General features: G+C 37.6%; 2 protein-coding genes across 7 annotated transcripts in view; one reads left to right on the forward strand and one right to left on the reverse strand.

Moving 5' to 3' along the window:
- Nucleotides 1-20,844, reverse strand: part of NMI (N-myc and STAT interactor) — a 116,101-nt gene extending 95,257 nt beyond the window's left edge. Inside the window, exon 1 of the mRNA XM_067026031.1 lies at nucleotides 20,707-20,844. The gene's annotated coding sequence lies outside the window, so the exon portion shown is untranslated. The remainder of the gene's footprint in view (nucleotides 1-20,706) is intronic.
- A 41-nt stretch (nucleotides 20,845-20,885) lies between these two features.
- RIF1 (replication timing regulatory factor 1) overlaps nucleotides 20,886-27,154 on the forward strand; it is a 63,882-nt gene continuing 57,613 nt past the window's right edge. For 4 of the 6 annotated variants that reach the window (XR_010839112.1, XR_010839111.1, XM_059052270.2 and 1 more), the window contains exons 1-7: nucleotides 20,886-21,028; nucleotides 21,403-21,519; nucleotides 22,255-22,333; nucleotides 24,572-24,668; nucleotides 25,776-25,903; nucleotides 25,997-26,091; nucleotides 26,962-27,151. Coding sequence is in view for 4 of the 6 variants with exons in the window: in XM_059052270.2 (XP_058908253.1) it covers nucleotides 21,416-21,519; nucleotides 22,255-22,333; nucleotides 24,572-24,668; nucleotides 25,776-25,903; nucleotides 25,997-26,091; nucleotides 26,962-27,151 (693 nt within the window). In the remaining 2 variants the exon portion in view is untranslated. Of the gene's footprint in view, nucleotides 21,239-21,402; nucleotides 21,520-22,254; nucleotides 22,334-24,571; nucleotides 24,669-25,775; nucleotides 25,904-25,996; nucleotides 26,092-26,961; nucleotides 27,152-27,154 lie in introns of all 6 variants that reach the window. The other 2 variants (XM_059052271.2, XM_067026029.1) reach the window with 2 other exon arrangements.

A 27,154-nucleotide genomic window follows, 5' to 3' on the forward strand; every position in this document is an offset into this window, starting at 1 on the left:
GCGACACGGGTTCATGCCTCAGTCCGGGAAGATCCCACATGCCGTGGAGCGGCGGCCGCTGAGCCTGCGAGTCCGGAGCCTGCGCTCCGCAACGGGAGAGGCCACAACAGTGAGAGGCCCGCGTAGGGCAAAAAAAAAAAAAATCAAAAGACAATGTATGTAAATGCATATCTTTTCCCTTCCCCACTCTACTTTTTTTTGTAGCATATTATACACACTCCTCTCTATCTTAATTTTATTTATATTATACATAAAATATAATTCATCAAATTTATGTGTATAATTCAATAATCCTTGATAAATATATACTCGTATAACCACCACCATAAACATGATATAGAATATGTCTATCTTTTAAAATTGTGACCTTGTGCCTCTTGGTAGTCAATCCTCTCCTGCCATCCCTTGGCCCCTGACAATAACTGAGTTTTTTCTTTTTGTCACTACAGTTCTGTCTTTCCTAGAATTTCAATGAAATGGAATCATAGAATATGTAGTCTTTTGTGCCTGGCTTCTTTCATTTAGCACAACGCTTTTGAGATTATTTAATGTTGTTGTTTGTATCATTCCTTTTTACTGCTGAGTACTATTCCACTGCATACCACAATTTGTTGGTATTCACCAGTTGATGGACATGTGCTTTTTCCAGTTTTTGGCTACTATGAATGAAGCTGTTATGAACATTCATATACAAGTTTTCATGTTGACAGATATTTTCATTTCTCTTAGGTAAATACTTAGGACTGAAATTCCAGGGTTGTATGGTAAATTTACATTTAACTTTTTAAGAATCTACCTACTGTTTTCTAAAATGTCTACCATTTTGCATTCCCACCAGCAATGAATAAAATTCTAGCTGGTCATATCATCATCAAAACTTGGTGTGGTGGGAATTCCTTGGTGGTCCAGTGGCTAAGACTCCACACTCCCAATGCAGGGGGCCTGGGTTTGATCCCTGGTCAGGGAACTAGATCCCACATGCCGCAACTAAAGATCCCATATGCCAAAACTAAGATCTGATGCAGCCAAATAAATATTAAAACAAACAAACAAACTTGGTGTGGTGGGGTTTTTTTCTTTCTTTCTTTCTTTTTTAAAAATTTTAGCTATTCTAGCAAATATCGAGTGGTATTAATTTGCATTTCCCTAATGGCTAACAATGTTGAGCACCTTTTCATGTGTTTATTTGCCATCCATATACCTATTTTGTGAAGTGCCCAATTCTTTTGCCCATTAAAAAATTTTATTTGTTTGTATTTTTTTATTATTGAGTTTTAAGAGTTCTTTGTTCTGGATATAAGTCCTTTGGTGTATGTTTTGCAAATATTTCTATCAGTCTGTTCTTTCATTCTCTTAAAAGTATTTTTGGAAGAGCAAAGTTTTATATTTTAATGAAGTCTAATGTATCATTTTCCCTTTATAGTTTATGTTTTTTAAGTCCTATTTAGGAAATATTTGCTTACTCCATAGTTACTAAGATATTCTCCTATATTTTCTTCCAGAAATTTCATAGGTTTTATTTTGACCTTTAGGTCAGTTAATATGAGCTAATTTTCTAAATGGTATAAGGTAATGGTCTTCCTTCCTTCCTTCCTTCCTTTTTTCTTTCTTTCTTTTGCATATGGATATTCAATTGTTCTAGCATCACTCTTTAAAATAGTATCCTTTCTCCCACTGAATTGCATAGGCATCTTTGTGGAAATTCAATTGATTATACATGGGTAGGTCTATTTTTGGACTCTGTTCCATTGATCTGTCTTCATACCAATACCACATTCACTTGGTCACTGAAGCTTCATTTTAAAAAAATATATTTATTTATTTATTTGGCTGTCCTGGGTCTTAGTTGTGGCATGCAGGCTCTTTGTTGCGGCATGCGTGATCTTTAGTTGCAGCATGCAAACTCTTAGTTGTGGCATGTGGGATCTAGTTCCCTGACCAGGGATTGAACCTGCATTGGGAGTGTGGAGTCTTAGCCACTGCACCACCAGGGAAGTCCCATGAAGCTTTATAATAAGTTTTGAAATCAGAAAGTTTTACAAATTTCTGCTTATTTTTCAAAATTGTTTTGGCTATTCTCGTTTTTCCTTTGATTTGGCCGTGTTTCCCTGTTTCTTTGTATGCCTTGTGCTCATCTGTTGAGATCTGGGCATCTGAAAAACGAATCAGCTTAGCTAGAGATTTGGGAACCTCTCAAACCTCTTCTGGGTATGCATCTTCTCTGGACTTGTGCGAGTGATTTCCCAGTTAAAGAGGTTTGCCTCTGCTGCTTCTCAGAAGCCCATAATCTCCTTCTCTCCCTAGTGTCTGTCTGCAGTACTGCAGTCTCTCTAGTGTAACAAGCTATTGTGCTGCCGTTGTTCTCAGCTGCCCCCAACCTGGTATTCAAAGTACACATCCATTCTTTTCCCATCAGCACACTGAGTCAGGCAAGACAGAAACCAGTCCCTTGGGCAGCCCTCTGAAAAGCCAGAATATTGGATGCACATTCCATTTTTCTGTTTCCCTCCCAAGGGAGAATCTGAGAGTTGGGAGTGCCTGGTGCTTTACTGGGGGTGAAGGGGGTGGGGGGTGGGGAGGAGCTATGACAGGCAAATAAGAACTTTCCTACCTGCTTCTTTATGTCTCTTCTTGGCTTTGCATTCACTGGCATGTTGCAACCTCTTACGTGGTTTCTGGAATTCTCCTAAAGGCAATTTGGCACCTATATTGTTGTTAAGTCAGTGTCTCCATGGGGAACAAAGTCCTGGAATTTCCTATTCCACCATTTTGCTGATGTCACTGCTCTTGTTTACATTTTTTAATTTTGAAAAATTAAACTTAAATAACAGGGAAGAGCTAAATTGGACTCCATGTTTGGTCTGTTTCTTTTACTTTAACCTTTACTTTTCATTGTTTTTGTTATTATAATCATACATAATGGCCTGCCTCAGGGAACCCTGCCCCTCTGCCTCAATGTTAAACTAAAGTGCCTCTGTTCAGCTCCCAGGGAGAAAATCTGACCCTGCCGACCTGTGAATGGCTGCTAAAAAGAAGAAATTAACACATCCCCTCACCTAGGCTGGGCATTCCAGGAGATGTTTTGTAAGAATGATGACCCTTTTTATTTTACTTTCCCACCACCTCTCCCTCTCTATTCTGCCTTTTTACTTTACTTCCTCACCACCTCTCCCTCTGATTCTATAAAAGAAACTGGCATCCAGACCCCGATAGGATGGTTTCTAGGAGACACTAGTCTGCCATCTTGTCAGTCTGCCGGCTTTCCGAATAAAGTCGTCTTCCTTGCCTCAACACCTCGTCTCCGACTCATTGGCCTGTTGGGCGGCGATCAGGTCGAGATTGGACTCGGTAACACTTACAGAAGAGTTACAGGCTACTATAATGAATGCTCACCTAGATGTACTCACAAAATATTGTTAATATTTTCACCACATTTGCTTTACCTCTCTGTCTCTGATATAAATAAATATACTGAAGCATCTGAAGTTAAATTGCAGACATCACGTTTTACTCTAAAATCCTTTAAAACAGCGTGATATTTGTCCAATGATGATACGACCAACACTCGACATAATAGTGTTGAATTTCTTGCTTACTACAGAAAGAGATTTTTTTATAGGATGTTTGGGATTGGCAGGCTTTCAGAAGAGTACGTGGATAAATGTCAGCAATTGAAGTGTGGTGACTTAGCGAGGCTGTTGTTGACTGGCACTCTAAGTCATGTTGACTGGACTGAGCTCATACCTGGCTGGTTGACTGTCAGAAGTGAGGACCTGACATTGATTAGTTTGGTGCTCACTGAGGTGAGTAGCTGATCAATCAAATAGGTTTAAGACCAGTTTTGATGGTTACTTAGTATCATGGCTTCTGAGTAAGCAGTGTTTTCCTGCATTTGTGGGGACTCCTTTATTCTCAGTCTTCTCTTTTCGTCTTCATTCAGCCAAAGCTGAAAGAAGGACCAAAAGTCCAGATTTTCACCATTGTTGTTCATGGTGCTTGAATATCGAGGTTCCCTTTATGGAGATATGATTTTCAATTTGCACATTCATCATTGTGATTTTATCTTGTTTTTGTCTTTGAATCATTTGTTGAATCACTGTTAGCCCAGTGGCTGTGTGGAATCATTTTAAAGTTTGGACAACAGACACTGAACAACAGTGAGACAAACAAGTAAAACTATAAGTACCTGTAATATAGGTGATAAAAGGGAAAGGAAGATACTCCATAACCGTGAACCAAGATTTTACAAGCCTGAGGAATAAAACAAGGGCTAACAACTCCCTGAGTCTACCTTAGTCAGTTTGTTTTTTCTTTTAACTTGGCTATAGATTGTTTTATCTCACCCAAAGTGTTATTCCCTGTATGAGAAGTCTTAGTAATGGCACAGACTCCCTCCTTGGCTGACCAAAAAAAATTAAGGCTATGCTATTCCATTGCCTGTAGGGCTCAGCCAGTGTGAAGGGACAAATTTTTAATTACCATCTCAAGTTGTGCTTGTGGGTGGGGGGAAAATATTTGGGGGAATCTTTTGCTACAAAGGGTTTTATCTTTCAGACTCTCTTTTAAGAAATGTAGTTCATTGAGAGTGTTGGGGAGTTAAACTCATGGAATGATCTCACAAAAAGCCCTACAGAACACTTGTACAGACTTGGTTCTGGGTCAGCACTAAAGAGACTGATTTTCACATAGGAAAAAGAATCCAGGAGGTGCCCAAAAGGTACAATCAATCTTGAAGTTATAGATATACGTCTTTGGGTATAGTGATGATAAACAGTTACTGCTACAGCCCAAGAATAATTATATCCCTCTCTTGCAGCAAAAGAATATTTTTCTTCATTTATATATTATAGATAATATAGTAATATAATTTTATATAATATACTATCTTAAATATTGTTAACTGATATATAGTTATTACTTTAATATAATTATTGATATATAAATATATTTTATAATGTATAACATAAATTATTATAGTTTTATTATGTAACATACCTTCAATTATTTTTCAAACTGGCTGTATTAGCCAAGCTTAGGAGAGCTCAGTTACAGAATTAGAAAAGTGATTGTTTTTATTTTTAATTTTTTTCTTTTCCAGCATTTAAAAAAATATTTATTTATTTATTTAATTTTATTCTTTTCCAGCTTTATTGAGGAGAGGTGGTGACTGTTTTTAGTAAAGCTTACATATAAGCACATCATTATTATTGGTTAGGGTAACATAATAGACTGAGGCAAAAGTACACAACTTTAAATCACTAAAGAATAAAAAGCATAATTATATAAAAGTACTTAAGAAAGAGTGTGTTCTGTAGAAGAATATTGTCCCAGAGGTTTGGGGAATTATTATTATTATTTTTTTTTAGCCATGTGGCTCACAGGATCTCAGTTCCCCAACCAGGAACTGAACCTGGGCCATGGCAGTGAAAGCCCGAAATCCTAACTGCTAGGCAACCAGGGAACTCCCCCAATGGTCTCGTGAAAACACATTTCACAGTGTGTAGTTACCAGCTTATTCTTAATATCTTGAATCAGCAGTCCACTTTCAGGAACCATCAATTTCTGGAGGGTCTCTGGAGAATGTCAGTTTAGGATCTCCAATAGATGTAACTTTTCAGTTGTGTCAAGGTCCTTTATATTTTTCCAGAGGATTGTCAGTGATACAGACAATAAGGTTTTGGAGTAAGCAGAATCCTGTGTTACTAAAAATCATGAATAACTTCTAATTAAATGTATCCCCATACTGCTGGATAAACAAGACGAAATGTTCTACACAGGAAATACAAGATCTAATGGTAAATATTTTAACCATGGTGAATGCTGTGGCTTTTCAACAAGCAAATGTTTTAACCTACCCAGGAAACAAATGTACTATTAATAGTATACATTCATAAATGATAGAGGGAAGCAATTGCTACAATTCATTCAGTGATCTCAAAGGATCTTTTAGGGCATGATCTTAGTCTTTGCCTTATCTTTACAATTTTTCCAGGTTAATTGGTTTTCAGATAGGGCATGAACTGGTTAAATCATGTGTTCCTGGAAGTGTTCTCATAATGGTTTGATTCTGTGGCCAGTTTATCCCGACTGTGGATGGGTTGTTTGATGGAAGATTTCCACAAGTGTTCATTTGGGGTGTTACTGGGTGCTTATCAGGTGGCCATTGTGGATTTGCCAGATTTTATCCTTGCAGATCTTATAACTTAATCATTCCCAGTGTTTATCTTCAGAATTTGGGTATCCAGATTTTACCCATCTATGGTGAAATCTTTGAACTTCTACATCAATTTATTGTTACTATTTTTGTTTTTGATGTTTTAATGATTTTAATCAGAGAAATCTGTTTAGCATGACAATCTGTTACTGTATTTCTGTATATGCAAAATATTTCCATAATGTTTATAGTATAGTATACTAACTTCTGTAATATCTCTTCTACTATGAGTGTCTGGCTTTATGACAACAATTGTTTTAACATGAAGACATCAGGTAATTGATGTGTTTGTTATTCAGTTTTACAGGATACCTTAGAAATCTTTGCATTTGTATATCCTTTTAAAGAACTGAATTATTCTAAAAACTACTAATCTTAGTGTAATATATATATATATATATATATATATATATATATATATATATATATATATATACATTTATACTAACAATTTAATACACCCTGGAAAGAACCATGGTTCAGATATGTGAACAATTTGGCTTTTGGTAAGAAATTTTATAAGAGAAACAGGACTGTTTTTTGTATATTAGCCTGATATTTTTTCATATTTTTAACATAAAACCCTTCAACAAACAATACTGAGTAAGGATTTGATACTATAGTGTCAAAAATTCTGTTCTGATCATGGTTGTCTTCTTGAATTACAGGAACACAGGTATGGGATTCTCCTTCACAGGGTTATGGAGTTGCTGGATTAAGAGTGCTACACCAGTATTTGGTTACATGAGAAGGAGAAAATGATGATAATTCATAATTAGTTAATCAATAAGTAAAAAACGAGTGGTTTCTGCTAGCAACAGTGATTGAGTACGTGTGCCACCATTAGACTGAAAGGCCTAGTAGAAGATCTGAGGCTATTTTGACTTATTAGTCGAGGCCTGTAATTACTCAGTGGCACAGAGGTTTATTTATTTTGCTTCTTTAAGGGATAGGTTTTATAGGCAATGGTGTTTTAGTGAGTTAAAATCCATAGAGCATGGCCTAACATTTTCATGTTTGTACAAAATAAATAAATAAATAATGCAATTAAGCAAAAAAAAAAAAAAAAAATCAATCTGTAATCTTATGGTCTCTGCTCCCTGCCTATATTGGTGGAATCTTTCATCCATAAGAATTCTGGTACCATAGCTATCTTTTTGGTACTTTCTACAACCACATACAGTATACATTCCTATATCTAGATGAACTATAATCCAATCAAGTATAAGAGCTGCAGTATATTTTTGTCTAAAAGTAGATCTTACTTACTACATTTATAGATGTTTGGGTTAGAGATACCCAAGACCACCCCAGGTAAAATGACTCACTAGGACTGAGAGGACTCAGCATATAGTTGTATTCATGGCTAAGGGATATAGACAATCTAGAACAAAATCAGCAAAGGGAAAAGGCACTTAGACATAGTCTGTGGGAAACCATATGTAAGCTTTCAAGGGTCCGCTCTCAATGGAGTCATACAGGACATGCTTAATTTCCCTAGTGATGAGCTGTGACAACACGTATGAAATGTTGTGTGAAATGTTGTGTGAAATGTTGCTAACCACAGAAGCTTGAGACACAGTACCCTGCATTTCTATTGGGGGCTAATCACGTAGGCCCTACTGTCTGGCATGTACCCAAATTCCAGACACCCAGAAGGAAAAGCAAGGTTCAGCAGAAACCATATTGTTTGTACAAACAGTTTAGTGAGTCACTCTCATCAGTTGATGTTGGGAACCCTCCTGAAATTTAAGATCCTGGATGTCAGTCAAGGCTCAACCTTGCAAACAGGCTTTTCCAAGGGTAGCAGTTCAGGCTTGCTCTGTTGATTATTTTCTTCACAATGTTGTATCACAGAGAAAAAACAATATCCCTCTGATAATGATCTCAAAATATCAGTTATAGTTGAGACATGAATTGTTAGAGATTTTGACTACCTGAGTGGTTCTATTAAACCAAGGTAAATACAGTTTATTTCTTCTCAAGTCCTCCACAATTTACTATATACATTCAAATTTTTCTTGTCTTCTTTTAAAAAAACCAACATAGCACTATCATTTTTACTTTAATACAAAATTTTTTGCTTTCTTTTTTCATGAGAGGTCAATTTTCCTTTCTTCTTGCTTTTTAGACAATCTTTTACTATGATATAGAGTTGGAAATAATGATAAAGCGATAACTATATAAAATATAGGGAAATAGAAAAAGGATTGGTAATTGTTGGGTGCTCTTGTTTACGTTAGAGCCATATCGCTGGATAGATTTTTGAATAGCTGTCCTGTTTCTTAGCTGGCGTGGTACATAGTTTCTTTAATGGTCCTTCTATTCACTATATTTACACGTATCCTTATCTGTAGGCTCTGACATCTTAGAGAACACAGATACTCTGGGGTATTTCATCTACAGAGCCATACGATATATTGATTTCTAGCCTATTTATTTTTTAAAGCTATCTGGAAACGTTGAGCCACATATTAGATACTTTCTAAACTAGTAATTTTACATTTTAATTAATTTTTAATTAAATCTACAAAAAAGAGAAGATAAGGCTTCTTTAATTCCAGATACTGAATGTAACCCAGAATACTTTTTGAAAGTTTCCTGAAGTCTGTTTAAGTTACAACATTGAATCTTTGTCTAGTCTACCCTTAGAATAGAGGCTTCTATTAATTGCTTTATATTTTTTCTTTTTATATTTAAAAAATTTTCACAGCTGAGTTTTTAAAAATCTCCTCTTTCATGCCTTGATGATTTTAGACATTTTTCTCTTTGGAAGGGCTTATAAGTAATTAAATTAGTTGGTACAGATCTGTAGCCCATGATAATAAGTATCTTTAAGAGTTCCAGATTCTATAGCAAAAATTTGCCTGTATTGCTGGAGATTAGGAAATTCTTTAATTACAGGCATACCTCATTTTATTGCACTTCACTTTATTGAGCTTTGCAGATACTGAATTTTTTACAAATTGAAGGTTTGTGGCAATCCTGCAGTGAGCAAGTCTATTGGCACCATTCTTTCAACAGCATTGATTTTTAATTAAGGATGTGCATTTTTAAAAGATATAATGCTATTGCACACTTAATAGACTGCAGTATAGTGTAATTATAACCTTAAATGGACTGGGAAACCAAAAAATTCATGTGACTTGCTTTATCGCAATATTCACTCTACTGTGGTGTCTGGAACCAAACCTGTGATATCTCCAAGGCATGCCTGTATGGCCCTTAATTTAGCTCTACACCAGGATTTTTTTTATTGAGATGTAACTGATACACTAGGATTTTAACTTAACTTCAAATATGTATCAACTGATAAGTGCATAAGCAAAATGTGGTATATCCATCCAATGGAATATTATTTGGCCATAAAAGGGAATGAAGTACTAACACATGCTAATATAATATGGATGAACCTAGAAAACAAAATGCTAAGTGCCAGAAGCCAGTCACAAATGGTCATGTATTATGTGATGCCATGTAAATAAAATGTCCAGAATAGACAAATCTATGGAGACAGAAATTATATTAGTGGTTGTCTGGGAGTGAGAGGGGAAAGTTTGGGGGAGAGTGGGGTGATAGTTTAAAAGTATAGTTTTTTGGGGGGTGATGAAATGTTCTAAAATGGATTTTGGTGATGGTTGCACAAATTTGTGAATATACTAACACCACTGAGTTGTACCTTTCAAATGGCTAAATTGTAAGGAATGTAAATTATCTCAATAAAGCTGTTAGAAAAAAAATGACATCTATTTCACGAAATAGAATAAATATGAAAAGTTGCTCAAATTCATTTTCAGAAAAATGCAGGGGCTTCCCTGGTGGTGCAGTGGTTAAGAATCCACCTGCCAATGCAAGGGATATGGGTTTGACCCCTGGTCTAGGAAGGTCCCACATGCCATGGAGCAACTAAGCCTGTGCACACAACTACTGAGCCTGCGCTCTAGAGCCTGTGAGCCACAACTACTGAGCATGTGTGCCACAACTACTGAGCCCGTGTGCCACAACTACTGAAGCCTGCATGCCTAGAGCCCATGCTCCGCAACAAGAGAAGCCACCACAACGAGAAGCCCGCGCATTGCAAAGAATAGTAGCCCCCGCTCACCACAACTAGAGAAAGCCTGTGCGCAGCAACGGAGACCCAACGCAGCCAAAAATAAATAAATACATTTCTTTTTTTAAAAAAGAAAGAAAAATGCATATCAAGACTACCACAAGTTACTCTTTTATGCCAATGTTCAAAACTATCCATTGCTGGAAAAAATGTTGAGCTCTCCTATAAGATTGCTTGTAGGATTGTAAATTAGGAATAGTACTTTGGAAAACAAGTTGTCATAGCCTTATAAAGTGAAATGTTCTCATTTCCTGTGAGCGAGGAATTCCACTAAGTATATACCAACAGAAAGAACTTTCTGATGAGATTAGTAGTGATATTAACAAAGGTGATATTTGGTAATGTATAATGAACTGTGTCAACAGTTGGAAGATGCACATTATTCAATGACAATATTTTTCAAATGACCAATGCATACTAATACAAAATCATGCGTGGGTAAAAGATCCATTCAAAATTTAAGATACACCAAAGTATTTTAATGTAACAGAGTATAAAAAGTTCACTGGTATGATTTCAGATTCCGCATTGCAATTAATCTTTGAGAAACTACTGCTTGTCAAGTTTTGGTGTTACATAAAAGGAGAATATCCACAATTACCTGAAAAGGCTATTAAAATACTGCTTCTTCTTCCAACTACATACCTATGCCAGGCTGGATTTTCTTCCTACTCTTCAACAAAACAGCACAGCACAATAAATTAAAGGTAGAAGCCTTTCGGAGAACTTAGCAGTCTTCTATTAAACAAGACAAAAGAGTAAAACATAATGCCATGCTTCTAATTTTTTTCATAAAATCTTGTTGTAATTAAAATATAATATTTATGTTAACATATAGTGGGCTCATTATTGTTTTTAAATGAATTCTAAAAGTAAATATTTAAAAATTTCTACAAATAGAACTACCATACGACCCTGCAATCCCACTACTGGGCATATACCCTGAGAAAACCATAATTCAAAAAGAGTCATGTACCAAAATGTTCATTGCAGCTCTATTTACGATAGCCAGGACATGGAAGCAACCTAAGTGTCCATCAGCAGATGAATGGATAAAGGATATGTGGCACATATATACAATGGAATATTACTCAGCCATAAAAAGAAATGAAACTGAGTTATTTATAATGAGGTGGATAGACCTGGAGTCTGTCATACAGAGTGAAGTAAGTCAGAAGGAGAAAAACAAATACCGTATGCTAACACATATATCTGGACTCTAAGGAAAAAAAAAATGTCATGAAGAGATTAGTGGTAGGACGGGAATAAAACACAGACTTACTAGAGCATGGACTTGAGGATATGGGGAGGGAGAAGGAAAAAAAAATTTCTGAAAAACAAAACAAAACCAAAGTAAGCAGCAGGAGAATATGCAGGTTAATGGCAAACATTTTCAAATGGTAGACCTCCAAAGCAAAAGGTCTATTAACCTTATTAAACTTCTCAGTGTAACAACTACCAAATGGCTCTATTCCAAACCAAAAGGTCTAATTACTTAGAACAAAGACCTAAGCGTAATGATCTTATGCAAAAAAACTACTTAGTTATACCCAGGCTAAAAAAGTACACACAGTAATGAGAATTCAATGAAAGTAGAGCTCAGATGGTTGAGACTGACTCATCTGGCAGCTGACCTAATGGCAAAGTTTGGACCAGTAAGTGTACCTGTTGGCCCAGAGCTTACCTGGAATACTGCCAAATGAGTTTTTAAAACAATCTTGGTGGAAATTCCAGAATTACCAAAGGATAATGAGACTGCCATTGATATCTGAAATAAAAAGACAAAGCTGAAATTTACTGCTTACTATAGTAATCTAGAGCTATGCTGGTCAGGCAGAGTCTGAGCAAAGCCAACTACTGGACTCAGGGTTTGGGGGAGGCGTGGATTTCAGGGTGGGTGGGCTTTGAGAGGCATAAAAGGGTTGGTTCCTTGAGTGACTATTGTTGACTGGTTGGTACTCAAAGGCATCTTTTCTGGAGTGAATTCATGCCTGATCAGCTGACTGTAATACACAAGAGGCTAATGATGATCAGTTGGCTTACAAAAGCAGGTTCATGGAGATGAGTTGTGCTTATCAACTGAATGTGTTCTGACTGTGACTTTGTTCTATGGCTACAGAAAAATAGATCTTTCCCTAAATTTGTGAGAATTTCTCATTCTGATTTTCTTACATAACTACAATACAGTTATCAAACATATTTGTTGTAACATATCTTTGTTCAAATTTCACTACTCCTTTAAAGCAAAAAAAAATTTTTTAATTGAAGTATAGTTGATTTACAATATATTAGTTTCAGGTGTACAGCATAGTGATTCAATATTTTTACAGATTATACTCCATTTAAAGTTATTACAAAATAATGGTTATATTACGCTGTGCTGTACATCTTTGCTGCTTATTTATTTTATACATAGTAGTTTGTATCTCTTAATCCCATACCCATATCTTGCCCCGAACCTTTTCCCTCTCCCCACTAGTAACCACTTTAAGTACTTTGTTCTCTATATCTGTGGGTCTGTTTCTATTTTGTTATATATATTTGTGTTATTTTTTAGATTCCTCATATAAGTGATAACATAGAGTATTGTCTTTCTGTCTGACATTTCACTAAGCATAATACCCTCTAGGTCCATCCATGTTATTGCAATTAGCACAATTTCATTCTTTTTAATGACTAAGTAATATTGCATTGTGTATATGTATATATATATTACACCTTATATACTACATCTTCTTTATCCATTCATCTGTTGATGGACACTTGGGTTACTTCCATATCTTGGCTATTGTAAATAATACTGCTATGAATGTTGAAGTGCATGTATCTTTTTGAGTTAGTATTTTTGGGTTTTTTTGGATACGCACCCAGAAGTGGAATTGCTGGATCATGTGGTAGTTCTATTTTTAGTTTTCTGAGAAACCTCCATACTGTTTTCCATAGTATCTACACCAAATTACATTTCCACCAACAGTATACAAGGGTACCCTTTTCCCCACTTCCTTGCTAACCTCTGTAGACTTTTTGATGGTAGCCATTCTGATGAGTGTGAAGTCATATCTCATTGTTGCTTTGATTTGCATTTCACTAATAATTATTCAATGCTGAAAATGTTTTCACGTGCCTGTTAGCCATCTGTATGTCTTCTTTAGAAAAATGTATTTTCAAGTCTTCTGCCGATTTTTTAATCAAGTTCAGATATACTTTTTTTTTTTTTTTTTTTTTTTTTTTTTTTTTTTTTTTTTTTTGCGGTACGCAGGCCTCTCACTGTTGTGGCCTCTCCCGTTGCGGAGCACAGGCTCCGGGCACACAGGCTCAGCAGCCATGGCTCACGGGCCTAGCCGCTCTGTGGCATGTGGGATCTTCCTGGACCAGGGCACGAACCCGCGTCCCCTGCATCGGCAGGCGGACTCTCAACCACTGCGCCACCACGGAAGCCCCTTTTAATCAAGTTGTTTGTGTTTTTGATTTTGAGTTGTATGAGTTAAAGCAAAATTTATTGTTTCCAAATTGTACTGATCCATGATCATGCATGCATTTAGTTGTCATGGCTCTTGTATCTTCTTTATTCTGAAACGGTTCCTCTGCTTTCCTTTGTTCCTCATGACCTTGTCATTTGAAGAATATAGAGCAGTTTGTTGTTTGACTTTTTTTCTTTTTATTAATTTATTTATTTTTGGCTGCATCGGGTCTACCTTGCTGCACACAGGCTTTCTCTAGTTGCAGCGAGCGGGGGCTACTCTTCATTGTGGTGTGCAGGCTTCTCATTGTGGTGGCTCCTCTTGTGACACAGCATGGGCACTAGGCATGCGGAGCTTCAGTAGTTGTGGCGCACGGGCTTAGCTGCTCCACGGCATATGTGATCTTCCCAGACAAGGGCTCGAACCTGTGTCCCCTGCAATGGCAGGCCGATTCTTAACCACTGTGCCACCAGGGAAGTCCCTGACTTTTGTTTTTATTGGACATCTTTCAATATGGATTTTTCTGATTCTTTCCTCATGGAGAGATTCAGATTATGAATTTTTGGTAGGCACACCATAGAAGTGATGTTGCTTCCCCAATGAATTACCTCAGGGAATCTCAGTGATACTAGTTTGTGCAAATTTTGGTGATTTTCATAGGTGACTCCACTGTAAAGCTGCCATTTTTCTCTTCTTATTTGCTTATGAGGAGATACTTTGAGACTGTGCTCCCCATGAGACTTTTGCTCAATGGTTTTAACACTTACTAATGATTATTGCCTGAAGCAATTATTACTATCATGGTTGCAAAATGGCAATTTCCTAACTCTGTCATTCCTTCTCCTCCCTTTATTTATTTATATTTTAAGTATCAGTATGGGCTCATGGATTCATTTTTTATTCAATGGTTTATAATCCACTGTTCCAGATTCAGCCAGTGGGAGCCCTTCAAGCTGGCTCCTGAGTCCTTTAAACATGTTCTCAACGTTTTAAAGCACTTGTTTACTTTCTGGCACAAAAAAGATATTCCAGGCTCTTCTTATACTTTCTCAACCCCAGCCCTGGTGTTAGTCATTTCTCTAAGGATGTCTGATTCCTTTTAGTGAAACATTTTTTTCCATTAAAATATTTTGGGTTTCACTACATATTAGTAAGTATATAGTTAGCTGACTAGTATTATACAATATAGATGTACCATAATCTATTTAACATGTCCTCATTGGTTGTTTCTAATCTCTTTTTTTTTAAATCAAACAATTCTGCAATGAAATGTCTCCAAACTTTATTTTGTTTATGAATGAGCATATTTGTAGGATAATCATTTAGAAGTGGAATTTTTACATCAAAAACTCTGGAAATTTGTAATTTTGATAAATACTGCAAATTGTCCTTCCAAGAGATTGTACCATTTTACATTTCTACCAGTATCATATGATGACAATGAAGCTTACAAATTTAGGTCAAGGGGCTTCCCTGGTGGCGCAGTGGTTAAGAGCCCGCCTGCCGATGTAGGGAACACGGGTTCGTGCCCCGGTCCGGGAAGATCCCACATGCCGCGGAGCAGCTGGGCCCGTGAGCCATGGCCGCCGAGCCTGCGCATCCGGAGCCTGTGCCCCGCAATGGGAGAGGCCACAGCAGTGAGAGGCCCACGTACCACAAAAAAAAAAAAAAAAAGAAAAACAAATTTAGGTCAAAATTCTGTTTTATCCATATTTAAATCCACTTCGAGGATTTAAATTTTTTCAGTTATATTAGCTTACTAGAATAGGCTGTTTAAGAAAAATTTCCTTAATCCAGTGATCAAGAAAAGTAGAGCATTTAATCATGCCCATGAGTAGCCCTGGTGATGAATTTGAACTGGATTAATTTTCTAAATTTGTGATTATGTTCTTTCTCCTAAAGCATAACAATCAGTCACTATCCCTTTTGGCTCCTCAAGGCTGTCAGTGTCAATTATCTTTGTAGCTCTTGAGCTTCTAAAGACTTGTTTTCTCTCCATGAATCTGCTTTGAAATATAGGCAAACAATTTCTGCCATACATGGGTGGGTTTTTTCAAAAATAGATTTTTGTATTCCAATTACAAATAATAGTTAAGAGCTGTCCTACAAAAGTTAAAGAAAACTTGTGCCTTGAACACAGTAGGAATCTCAGACTTTGGTACTGAAAAAGAATCATTCAGGTGCATATTAAAAATGCAGATTATTGGACTTGTCTAAGAACTTCTGATTCAGTAGGTCTGAGAGGTATAGACCAGATATCTGCATATAGAGAAGATTTCCGGTGATTCTGATGGAATGATCTTGGAACCACACTTTGAAAAATATAACATTAAATTATTGCTGATGGACTGTAGTCTCATATTTTTAATGTGGGCTAGGAAACCCATTGCAGTGAAAAAGTGGTGGTTGTTTTTGGAGGGGATGGGAAGTATTCATGGTTTTATAACATGCTGTTTTACTTAAATCTGAGAAACCAATGTTTCTATGGCTAACATTTTCTGAATATTTATAGTATGTACACACTCATTGTTTAAGCAGTTTCCATGAATTGATATGAACTTACATATACCTCACAAGCCCATGAGGCAAGTACAATTACTCTCATTTTGCAGCAAAGAAAACTGAGGCACAGAGGTTGAGTGACTTGCCAGTCACACAGCTAAGAAGTTGAAGGGTCAGGATTCAAACCTTAGCAATCAGCCTCTGTTATACTATGTTGCCCCTCTCTTTTCATTTTAACTTGAAGGGGCTCAATTTTCTCATCTGAAAAGGAGTTGGCTTGGTCCTAAATGGGAGGAACTCTGCACAGCTCACTGGAAAGCATGTAACTATATGTACAGATAAAGCCTTTGGTCTGTTAAAGGATTAAAAGCACCTCTTAGTTAATACAATTGTATAATTTTGTGGAGTAGGTCTGAATGCAAAGGTAGTAGATTTCGTGATGGTCATGGGGTATCTTATTAGCTATATATTTTATTGTATCTGAACTAATGATGGGATGAAATAATCTTTAAACAAATTTTCTATTACCATCTATTAACTGTTGAAAAGTCCATCATGGGATCTTTTAGCAAAACAGGACTAAAAAGCTAAAACAATCTCAAAGACTGCCTTTCTTTAAATGAATCCAGTAAAATAGTTATCATGTTGGGTAATGTTTCAAATGTCTCTCAGAACCCTCATACTCCACAATTTTTAAATGACAAACATTAAACTAGCTCATGTATTTCAGAAAAAAAACAAACAACATGTGATTTTTCAATTAATGTAATGTATTCATGTAATAAACACCAATTACCTACTATGTGCCAGGATTTGTGCTAGGCACTAGGTAATAATATTTATCATTTACTGGACTTTGATGTTGGTGTTTTTCTTCTCATTTTACTGATGAAGACATGGCAAAGTTAAGTATTTTGGGAGCAGATCTTAAGTTGCACAGTGGCAAAGCAGTATTTCAATCCTCACCAATTTGACTCCAAAACTGGGTGCACTGCATTAACTTTAGTAATTTGGATTACAGATGGATACTTCATTTTACTAAATGATTACTATAGTAAATAGTGAGTTTTCATAGGACTCTTTATATTGAATTTTTCTTACAATGTTGAAGAATAAATCTACCAATGAAAACCATACCCCACAGGGCAGAGCTCATTAAATGTTGATGAATGAATGCAACTTAAATAGATTAGTTTTGGGTTACACATGACTACAGTAAAGTTCCCTAGTTTACTCTTTAAACTTCACATTGCTTATTTGTAAATCCAGGAAAAGTACTTCATCTTAGAACCATTGTGAGGAATAAATAAGATCATCTATTAAAACATCTAGCACTCAGTAAAAATAGTTAAAAAGAAAGCAATATTATAATCCTGAAATTATATGTTTAGGCCATAAACTGGGATCCTAGTTGGACAGATCTAAGAATTATGAGGTAAGAAGAATTATTAGGACCACTGGGGCAAGTAGGAGAAAGGAGTCATTGATAGATATGAGATTATAGGCTTGATCTTTGTTGAAAAATGTGTGATTAAAGACAAGAATGGGGAAATTAGGCAGGAATATGGGACTGAGGTTGCAAAACTTTTCATCCTGAGGGAGATGTTCTGAGGAGAAACAAAGATATAGGATTGGGAAAGGCAAAGCAGATAGATATTAGTTGAGTGAATATATGAAAGGATGGATGAATTAATGCATGGACAAATCAACAAATTAACTCAAAATATTCATTGAGTGTTAGGTAGTACAAATTTATTGCTCAGTGGGAGCAGGTCCATGGTGGTGGTTTCAGAATTCCTATAAAAGAGAAGCTTGGGAGTACCAATCTGGTTGGAAGGGTGTCTGGAGAAGGGTCTAGGTGGTGAATGAGATTTGTCTAGACTTGATAATCTCTTGGTACTTTAGATCAGAAAATACTAAAGAACAGGGAAGGGGCCCTGATTGAGATAATGGCTGGAACTAATTTCCCTCAGGCTAACCCTCAACTCTGCCACTGCAGATGCATAAAACCAAATCAATGGGCTACTCATTTTAACAGGTCTATGTACAAAGCGCCATGTCAGCATGGAGGCAGAAACATTTAATTCTCCATTGGGATAGAGTAGATGAGGGAAGGATTTCATTAAAAGGTGTGATTTTAGTTGACTCATTTATCACAGTTGAAAAATCGACTTAATATTCTAAACACAAGGAACAACACAGACCTTCAAAGACATAGAAAAGTTAGAGATCCTGGCAGACTGTTTAGAACCTGGCTGAAGTGGGGGTCAGGCTGGAGGTGAAGCAGTGGCCCAATAATAATAGGCTTGCATGTTATGCCAAGAGTTATGAAATTCATCCTCTGATTGATGGGAACTGCTAAAGAATCTCAGGCATGGGAGTGACAATGATAAAATATTACATAACATTTTAGGAAGATCACTGTTCTACACATTTGAAAGAGGAGCAAGATGACCACCCCAACCTCTTCTTTATAAATGAGAAATTAGGAAAAAAAAAAAGAATAGAACAAAGGCCCTATACACAAGGAATTTACATTCCAGTGGGGAGAGGCAGACAATAAAAAATAGATATACAATGGAATATCAGATTGTGATAAGTGCTAGAAAGAAGAGTAAAGCCGGGTAAGGCACACAAGGATTGAATGGAGGTACTTGTCTAAAGGCAAACTCAATGTTCTTTCCACTTATCTCGTAGCCACCATAAAAAATAATAGGGTTTCAAGATCCTCTCTTACTTTCCAACACAACAGCTCCACTATACTGAAATCTCAATGTTGCAAACCTGTCCATGTATTTCATTCATTGTCTAATAACCTCTTTACCTTCTTAAGTATTGTCTTGCCAAAGTCCAGAAAATGAGGAGCAAATTCCCCTCCGAAGGTTAAAGAACTTGTTATCAGGCTGAACTGAAAAGCTGTGTCTGCTATTACTTCTACAGTGTCTCTACACCTCACCCAGACACAGCTTTTTACCATTTCTTGAGTCTTTACTTCCCAGAGGTAGGCTCTGGAAAAACAAAAACAAAAACTTGGAGGTCTCCTTCCCTCTCTTCCTTCATCTTTTTATTTGATACGTGTTCTGTGTTGAGTGCTTGGTTTGGCAGACATTTTGCTAGATGCAGATAACACAGAGGTGGGCAAACCATAGCCCTGAATTCTGGAACTGTGTGGATAAGCAGTTGTACTGTGTGTGGATAAGTAGAGGTTCAAGCCAGGTGCCTGGAACCTGTGAGGCCAGAGTGGAAGGACCAGCTGCTGTTGGGCCTTAAATGCCTGGTTTAAAGTTGATACAATTCTGTGTGCTGTGGAAAGTGCTCAGAGTCTATAAAAAGGTAAGAATTGACTTTCATTAAGGGTATACTGTATTATTTCATTAAGGGTATACTGTATGTATTATTTTCTTCTGACAATTTCAAAGGACTTTTACAGGCCATTTAGGAGGGGATTATTTAGCGTTCCTGTTCATTTTGTCGTCTTCACTCAGAGTCATGCACATTAGATACTGAAAAAAACATAACAGCATCATTTTGGTTCTAACACTTTCGTTATCGCTCGCTTGCTTTACTTGTCATTTGCCACGAACTTCATTAGCACCGCGGGTTAAGCCCATGGGCGGCAAATGCATTTTGAGAGGTGGAGTAATGATGTGCAAGGTTTTATCTGCCTAGAAGTCCAGTACCCTCCAATCTAATTGGACAAGATTCAATCTGTATCTTTCCGTATTAACCATAATCAGATTTTCATAGAGTAAATAGTTATCGCACTCATTGTTATGAATTAAGGCACACGTATACAACTGATGGAAAACTTGTTCTCTATGAGTACTCTACTTCCGATTCGTTCAAAACACCAGAAGTTTTATACAAATCCTTTCGTGTATTTTCTGCATTAAAGTTCTCTGAAAAACAATCAACAAAAAACAAAAACAAAAACAAAACAGGTATACTGCAGTTTCTCCAAGTGTTAACTGTTAGCCAAGTCCCACCCTTCAACACCTGAGGCCAATTAAAAGAATGCAGATCTTAAATGTACGGAATCACAATGTCTAAGGGCGGGGCCCAGAAGCCAGCAGTTTAATCATGAATATCCCCAGGCCATTGTTATGTATACTTAAAACTTGAGAGCCTCTGGACTCTCCAAACTTTTTTCAGTTAGCTTTCACCTGAACCTGAAGTAGGTACTATTATCATCCCTATTTTACAAAGGAGGAAGTTGAGGCATAAAAAGGTTGACTAACTTACTAAGGTCACACGGAACTAGGGTTGGAATCTAGACCAATCTAAACGCAGCTCTTAAACATAACAGTACAGTTATCTACTGTTGCTAAATGATTTGTTGCTAATACTTCAAGAAGTACTGGACTTGCAGTTTGAAGACCCACTAAATTTAGTCTGGTAAACTTGGGCGATTCACTTACATTTTGAATTTCAAGTCCCTCGCGGGTTAAATACGGGCCAAAACACCCCCACCTGCAAGGTGACCTGAAGGCAGGGCGGGGCAGCAGGTGGGGAAGGGAGGTGATCGATGACTCCGGCTCGCCGCTGCCTGTTGTATTGGCTCGAGCCTCTCCCGCCAGGCCTGTCCTACTCCCGCGCACTCCGGGGCCCGCCCCCGCCGCCATCTTGGCCTAGGAGGGAGCGGGCCGCACGCGTGAGTAAACAGCCGGATCCGGGAAAGTCGAGGTCTGGCCGCGTCCGGGTGCTGCAGGGCAGCGGCGGAGAGGACGCAGGCCTATATTCGTACGTGGGGGTGAATATCGGGGTTACAGTGCTAGGCGGCGGGGAACCGTTAGCCTGGCGCAACCTCCGCCCCCTCGCGGTGAGACGCCTAGCTCCCCGGGCTTCTCCCGCCGCCGCGCCGGTCTCCTCCCGCTGTTGAAAGCTGCCCGGGAAACTGGTGGCGGGAGCGGGCCCTTGGGCCTGGGTGCTTGTTGCGGCGCGCAGGCGGAGGTTAGGACCTTGGGTTTGTGCTCCAGGGGCCCGGGGCCTGGACGCGGTGGCTCTGGGAGGGTGGGGGCGGGCGCGCGGGTCTGGGGCCCGGACTCAACGCGGGACTGCCGCGGAGCCCTTTCCATCGGTCACTGGATTGTCTCCTCTTCCGGTCTGGGCCTCAGGGGGGTGGCCGACATGACGTCCCCGGGCCACGGCCCCCTTGTGCCGCTGTTGGAGACTTTGGAAGACCCTTCCGCCTCCCATGGAGAGCAGACCGACGCTTACCTGACTCTGACCAGGTGAGGCCTGCTGCGGGTATGGGGTGGGGCGCCCTGACGGGTCTTAGGAGATAGTCCGGGTGGGGCACGCGAAGCGAGTTTGTGTATTCTGGAAGTCTGGCAGCTGCGGGGACACCGGGGTGGCGCGTGCTAGGTGATGTTCCCGGCTGCGGCTGCTGCTGCCCTTAAGGTGCAAGTTTGGAATGAGGAAGCCTGCACGTGTGTTTTGCAAGCGAAGGGTTAAGAAAAGTTTGGTTGGAAGGGAGCGTGCTGGAGTAGTGGTTTTTCAGTGTGAGCCACCTGTGTTTCGGGACAGTGGGGGACCCCGCAATTGGTTTTTAATAGAGAGCAATAAACCGAGTTCTCTTTTAATCACAAATGCTTCCCATGTTTTTTCCCCCCTGCAAACCATGTTTTTCTGAGTTAAATGTAGTTTAGAAATTGCAAGGAAAGGGTAACAACTGGTACAAAACTATAAAGATTTAGTAAGTTTCTAAGTTTGTAACTAGGGATAGATTTTTCTGTTCACTCTTCACTTAGGGAAGCTGTCAAAACCTGTGTACAGTGTGGATGCACAAGTTATTCTGAGGGTTTCTTCGCATTTATATTCTTATATGTTCTTAAGTATCTTCAGCACTGGGTCAGTTAATTTCCCCGTGTTCTAACATAATGTTTAAAAAGATTATGCAGGTATTTCATAGTTCATTTTTGTGTCTGCTATTTGCATAAATTTGTGTTCTTTCTGCTTTTCTGAAGTCGTATGACTGGAGAAGATGGAAAAGAAATCATTATAGAAATTGAGAAGAAACTTCCTCAGCTATTCAGAGTTTTAAAGGTATGTATCTTTGTTGTCAGTAGTAAATAGTTTTTACTTTGTGGGGGAAAACAGGTTTTGCCAATTAACTCAAAAATTTTGATTCTAAACTAAAATAACAGCAGGGTTATTATAGTACTATTTGAGGACTTAAATGTATTAGGTGCTATCTTAATTAACTTGTGTTCTCTCACTTAATCCTCCCTGTCCCAGTGAGGCTAGTCTTTAATCCGCACTTTGCAGAAGAAATCAGTTTAATGTGCCTAAAGTCGGCCGTGGCCACTTGAATCCAAAACTTGCACTCTTAATAGGAAAGCAATGATCAGAGATTATTTAATCTCTTTTTTTTTCTCCTTTTGTAGGAATGTGCTTTTAAATAGAATGAATCTGTAGTTTTGTTATTGGTCTACTGTATGGGTAACATTCATTTTTTTATCTTCACTCACCCTTAGTTTTTGCCACTCTTGCTTAGTTAAAAAACTGCTTATGGTTATCTTGTTTGCTTGTTTATAGGGAGGTTGTGTAGTTTAACATCAAACTGAGGACCTATGCTCTTGTCACGAGTATACTGTGCCTTTGTGACTTGACTTTCCTTAACACGTAACTTAATTTCCTTGTTTTTTAGAATGAAGAGGTTGAACTAAATCTCCAAAGTCCCTTTGAGTTCTTATTTTTGTGACCCTGTTTTTGTGCTTGTAAACGGAAGTATTCTGTCAAGATGTTCATTATACGTTTTACCATGATTTCGGGCCAAATGTTGAAGCATTGGGGGTACTACTTTGTCTCCCCTTAAATATTCCTGTTATAGTCATCAGTGGTTGTTGTTCATGTAAGCAAGAACTTTATTGTGTAGTAGGTCAAGACTTGTTAATAGTATAAACAATATTAATGGTATTATTTATTGTCCCATTTTTCTTCGTTGTCACTTTCCACATTCTTGTAGTGTATTTGTTGTGATGAAGACATGCATAATGTATTTGGTATTTGAGAGCATGTAGGATCAGAAACTCATTTGCATGCATTTTGAGTCAAATTGCATTGTTTGTAAATAGGATTTGTAACTAAAATGCCTAATAATTATTTAGAAGCATGTGGGTGGTTAATGATAGGAAAATCAAAAATTGACCACACATATTAGCTACTATCTAGGAGATATAGTAGAAGCTCTCATTGTCTTAAGTGGTTTTTTTGGAGGGGGGGCTGTATGCGGGCCTTTATGTGGCCTTATGTGGCCTGTATGTGGCCTTTCCCGTTGCGGAGCACTGGCTCTGGACGCGCAGGCTCAGCAGACGTGGCTCACGGGCCTAGCCGCTCTAGGGCATGTGGGATCTTCCCGGACCGTGACATGAACCCGTGTCCCCTGCATCGGCGGGCGGACTCTCAACCACTGCGCCACCAAGGAAGCCCTGTCTTGAGTGTTTAAGACTTTGTATCTCAGGATTTAGTATTTTGGATGTTTGGTTTGATTAATTATGAAAGGGGTGCTCCAAGGAAGTGTCTGTTCTTATATTTGACTACTAACATTTACCATTCTTCTCTGTCAAGAGTAGCAGATAGTCGAGGATTCCTTGGATATTGGATTGAGAGGAATGGGGGGATTTGAAGATAAATCACTTTGGAATGGGAAATGGTACCAAGAATGCAGGGTTACAAGTAAATGTAGGGTTGGGGCATATAGCAAGACTCCCTTTGACAGGTTTGGGATTTTATTAACTTTTACATATAGAATATGCATTGGGCTTTGAATTCCAGATGGTCATGGACTCAAATTCTCCTGTCTGTGAAGTACTGAGATAATGTTTAAAGGTCCTAGCACTTCAGCTACTTAGTAAATGTTACATTCCAGTTCCTTCCCTCTCTTAGAGGTGTTGCTCCACTCCATAGCTAATATGTCAGCTTTTGCCTTTGAGTCTTGCTTTTTTTGTGTGGAAGGGTTTTGCTCCTACTCTTTGTTTCCTGTCTAGTGTCTTCAGCATCTTCCATTTGTTGGCTTTTTTTTTTTTTTGCTTTCAGATGTGTGGAGATGTTCTTTTCCTTTTTAAGAAAAATATTCTTTATTTAGCTGATCTCTACCTAGTTTCCCTCTTTTTTTGCCAAGGTGTATCCATGGCCTCCTGATCTTACTCCTTTTTAATCTGCTCTCAAAGATTTGTTGATTGTTGGGATTAAAATTTAATTTTGTTTTTAATCAACTTTTTCTGTCTAAAAATTAATTTACAGTTGTACTTGTTTGTAACAAATGTTATTTTGTTTTCGAAGACTCACATTGCCAGTCAAAACTCAGAGCTCAGTAGTGCTGCTCTGCAGGCCTTGGGATTTTGCTTATATAATCCAAAAATTACCTCTGGATTATCAGGTAAATTTATTGTGATATAATATTTTCAGAGTTTATAGTTTGATACTGTTAAAAGTACTGTTACCTCTCTATTAGTTTCATAACCTGTAGTTTAGGATTTGCTTTTGAGAAAGAGTGTTTGGGTTATATCATTGTTGGAAGGTTTCTTTTCCTTATATGTAGTTCTGACTTCGTTACTATAAAGTTTGCTGTAAAAGAAAAGAAGATAAGCCTATTTAAAAATAATTGTTGAGAAAACTGAACCTTGTCCTTTATAAAAACACACCTGCTTTGGAAGTTTATAATTAGATGGAATTAATTTTGGAAGTTAGATGGTCATTTATTTTTTACAAGCATGTGTTAAGGAACATGCTGTAATTTGAAAAGTTCTTTCACCTAGTGGTAAATGAGATAATTTGGAGCTAAAAGTGGTAATGAAAGCACAGGATCTGATGCTTTTCTGAGTTTTCAAGCATCCTTGGCCCTCTGTATCCTTGGATGCAGAACCTACGGATGTGGAAGGCATAAGGGACTTGAGCATCTCTTGGATTTTGATATTTTTGAGAGGGGGTCCTGGAACCAGTTTCCCATGGATATCAGGGGAGGACTGTAATCTTAATTATTGTTCTATAAGTAGCTTGTCATGGTAAAGGAAACCTGGGAGGTGATCTTTAGAGAGAGGAAATTAGCAGTAGGGATTAAGGATATCAGAAAAGTGGTTACCATCTTTTTTTCTGAGGAAAAAGTTTCTGCTTTTTTTAAATATAGAAATGTTAGCAATCTAAAGTAGGAGTTGTTCATTTTGGAGCAGAGATATAGGATTGATAATGTCTTGCCAAAAATTGACTTGTATGTTCATACCTAATAATAAGACCTTATAGAAATATTTTAGTTGAAAAATATCTGATTTGGAGGCTACTATCTGTTTTCTCTAAGAATACCTTCCCTATGACCTGAGTTTTGTGTTTTGGAAAGAAGTTTGATATCAACATTGGTTCTCTGGTCCTTTGCTCTGGATATGCATTTAAATTTTTGACACTGAAGGGAACAGGATTTTTCTCTGTTTTTCTGTTAGGGATTTTAAAGGATGTAAATGATTCCACATAATTAAAACTGCTTATTTTTCAGAGACAAATATTCAAGAACTGCTTTCAAAACTGAATGATGTTGTTAAGAATTCAGATAAAAATGTGCGTACTAGGGCACTTTGGGTGATATCCAAACAGACGTTTTCCACTGAAGTTGTTGGCAAAGTAGTGAGTATAGCTTTTGTATATGTCTTCTTAACCACATGCCAGTTTAAAAATTCAGACTTACTCGATTTGTATTTATTTGGTTCTGTCTTTCAGGTATCTAGTATAATTGATTCATTAGAAATAGTCTTTAATAGAGGAGAGATGCATTCTGCTGTTGTGGATTATGAAGCATTAAATGTCATCATAAGGTATGAGTTTGGATGCTATGGAATTTAGAAGAACAGTTTCAGTAAATTTAGAATTTAAGGAGTAGTCTTTTGGGACTTGAATTTGAGTTAAACATTAAAAGAAGGAAATGTCTCCTAGACTAAAAGTCAAAAAGTAACAGGAAGAAGGAAGTAGTAAGTTACTAGGTTTCTTTATTTTTACTGAGACAGTCTTTAAAATACAGCCTTGGTTCTGCTGCTGCTGCTGCTGCTGCTGCTAACACAGTTCTGGTTTTAAAAATTATCTCTGTTAAAGCTTTTGCAAGAGTTTAAAAAATAATAGACTTTTACATGAGCTGTAGCGGGCATTTAGGAAAGCATTAAACAATTCCTAGCAGCAGATGAGGCGAACAGGAAAATCCCGTCTTCTTCCTACACATCCTTGCTTTTCATTTTGGATGTGCTGACAGCATAAACTGTTGATATGCTTTGTCTTAACTTGTTTTTCATTCTTTGAAAGTTTTCTTTAGTTGTTGAGCTATATGTTTTAACTACTTAGTGTTTTGATGCTCTGATTGATGTTCACAGTGTATCATGGTTCTCTAGCTGTCCTGTCCTATAAGAATGTTGAATTTAATTCTGTGAAAATAATTAGTATTTCAGTTTTTTTAATCTGAAGGAAAGATATGTTCTCCTTATTTGAAAAGTTTATAAAAATAATAGGGAAGTCTGCAAGTTAGCAATTAAAAATTAGATATATTTTTTTTGTGTGTATATATGTGTATATAGTATTGTAAAACAATTGGACCATCCTATGCATATTTCTGCGTACTTGTGTACTGTATATTTTCCTGGTACTTTAGACGTAAAAGGTGAGGTCAAACTAATTTAGTCATTGATTTCTCTACACAGGCTAATTGAACAAGCCCCAATTCAAATGGGAGAAGAGTCAATTAGATGGGCAAAATTGGTCATACCTTTAGTGGTTCATTCGGCTCAAAAGGTACATTTGCGGGGAGCTACTGCTCTAGAGATGGGAATGCCGTTGTTACTTCAGAAACAACAAGAAATAGCATCTATCACAGAGCAGCTTATGACTACTGTA

This window comes from Kogia breviceps, chromosome 2, assembly GCF_026419965.1.
Source record: "Kogia breviceps isolate mKogBre1 chromosome 2, mKogBre1 haplotype 1, whole genome shotgun sequence".
NCBI classification, from domain to species: domain Eukaryota; kingdom Metazoa; phylum Chordata; class Mammalia; order Artiodactyla; family Physeteridae; genus Kogia; species Kogia breviceps.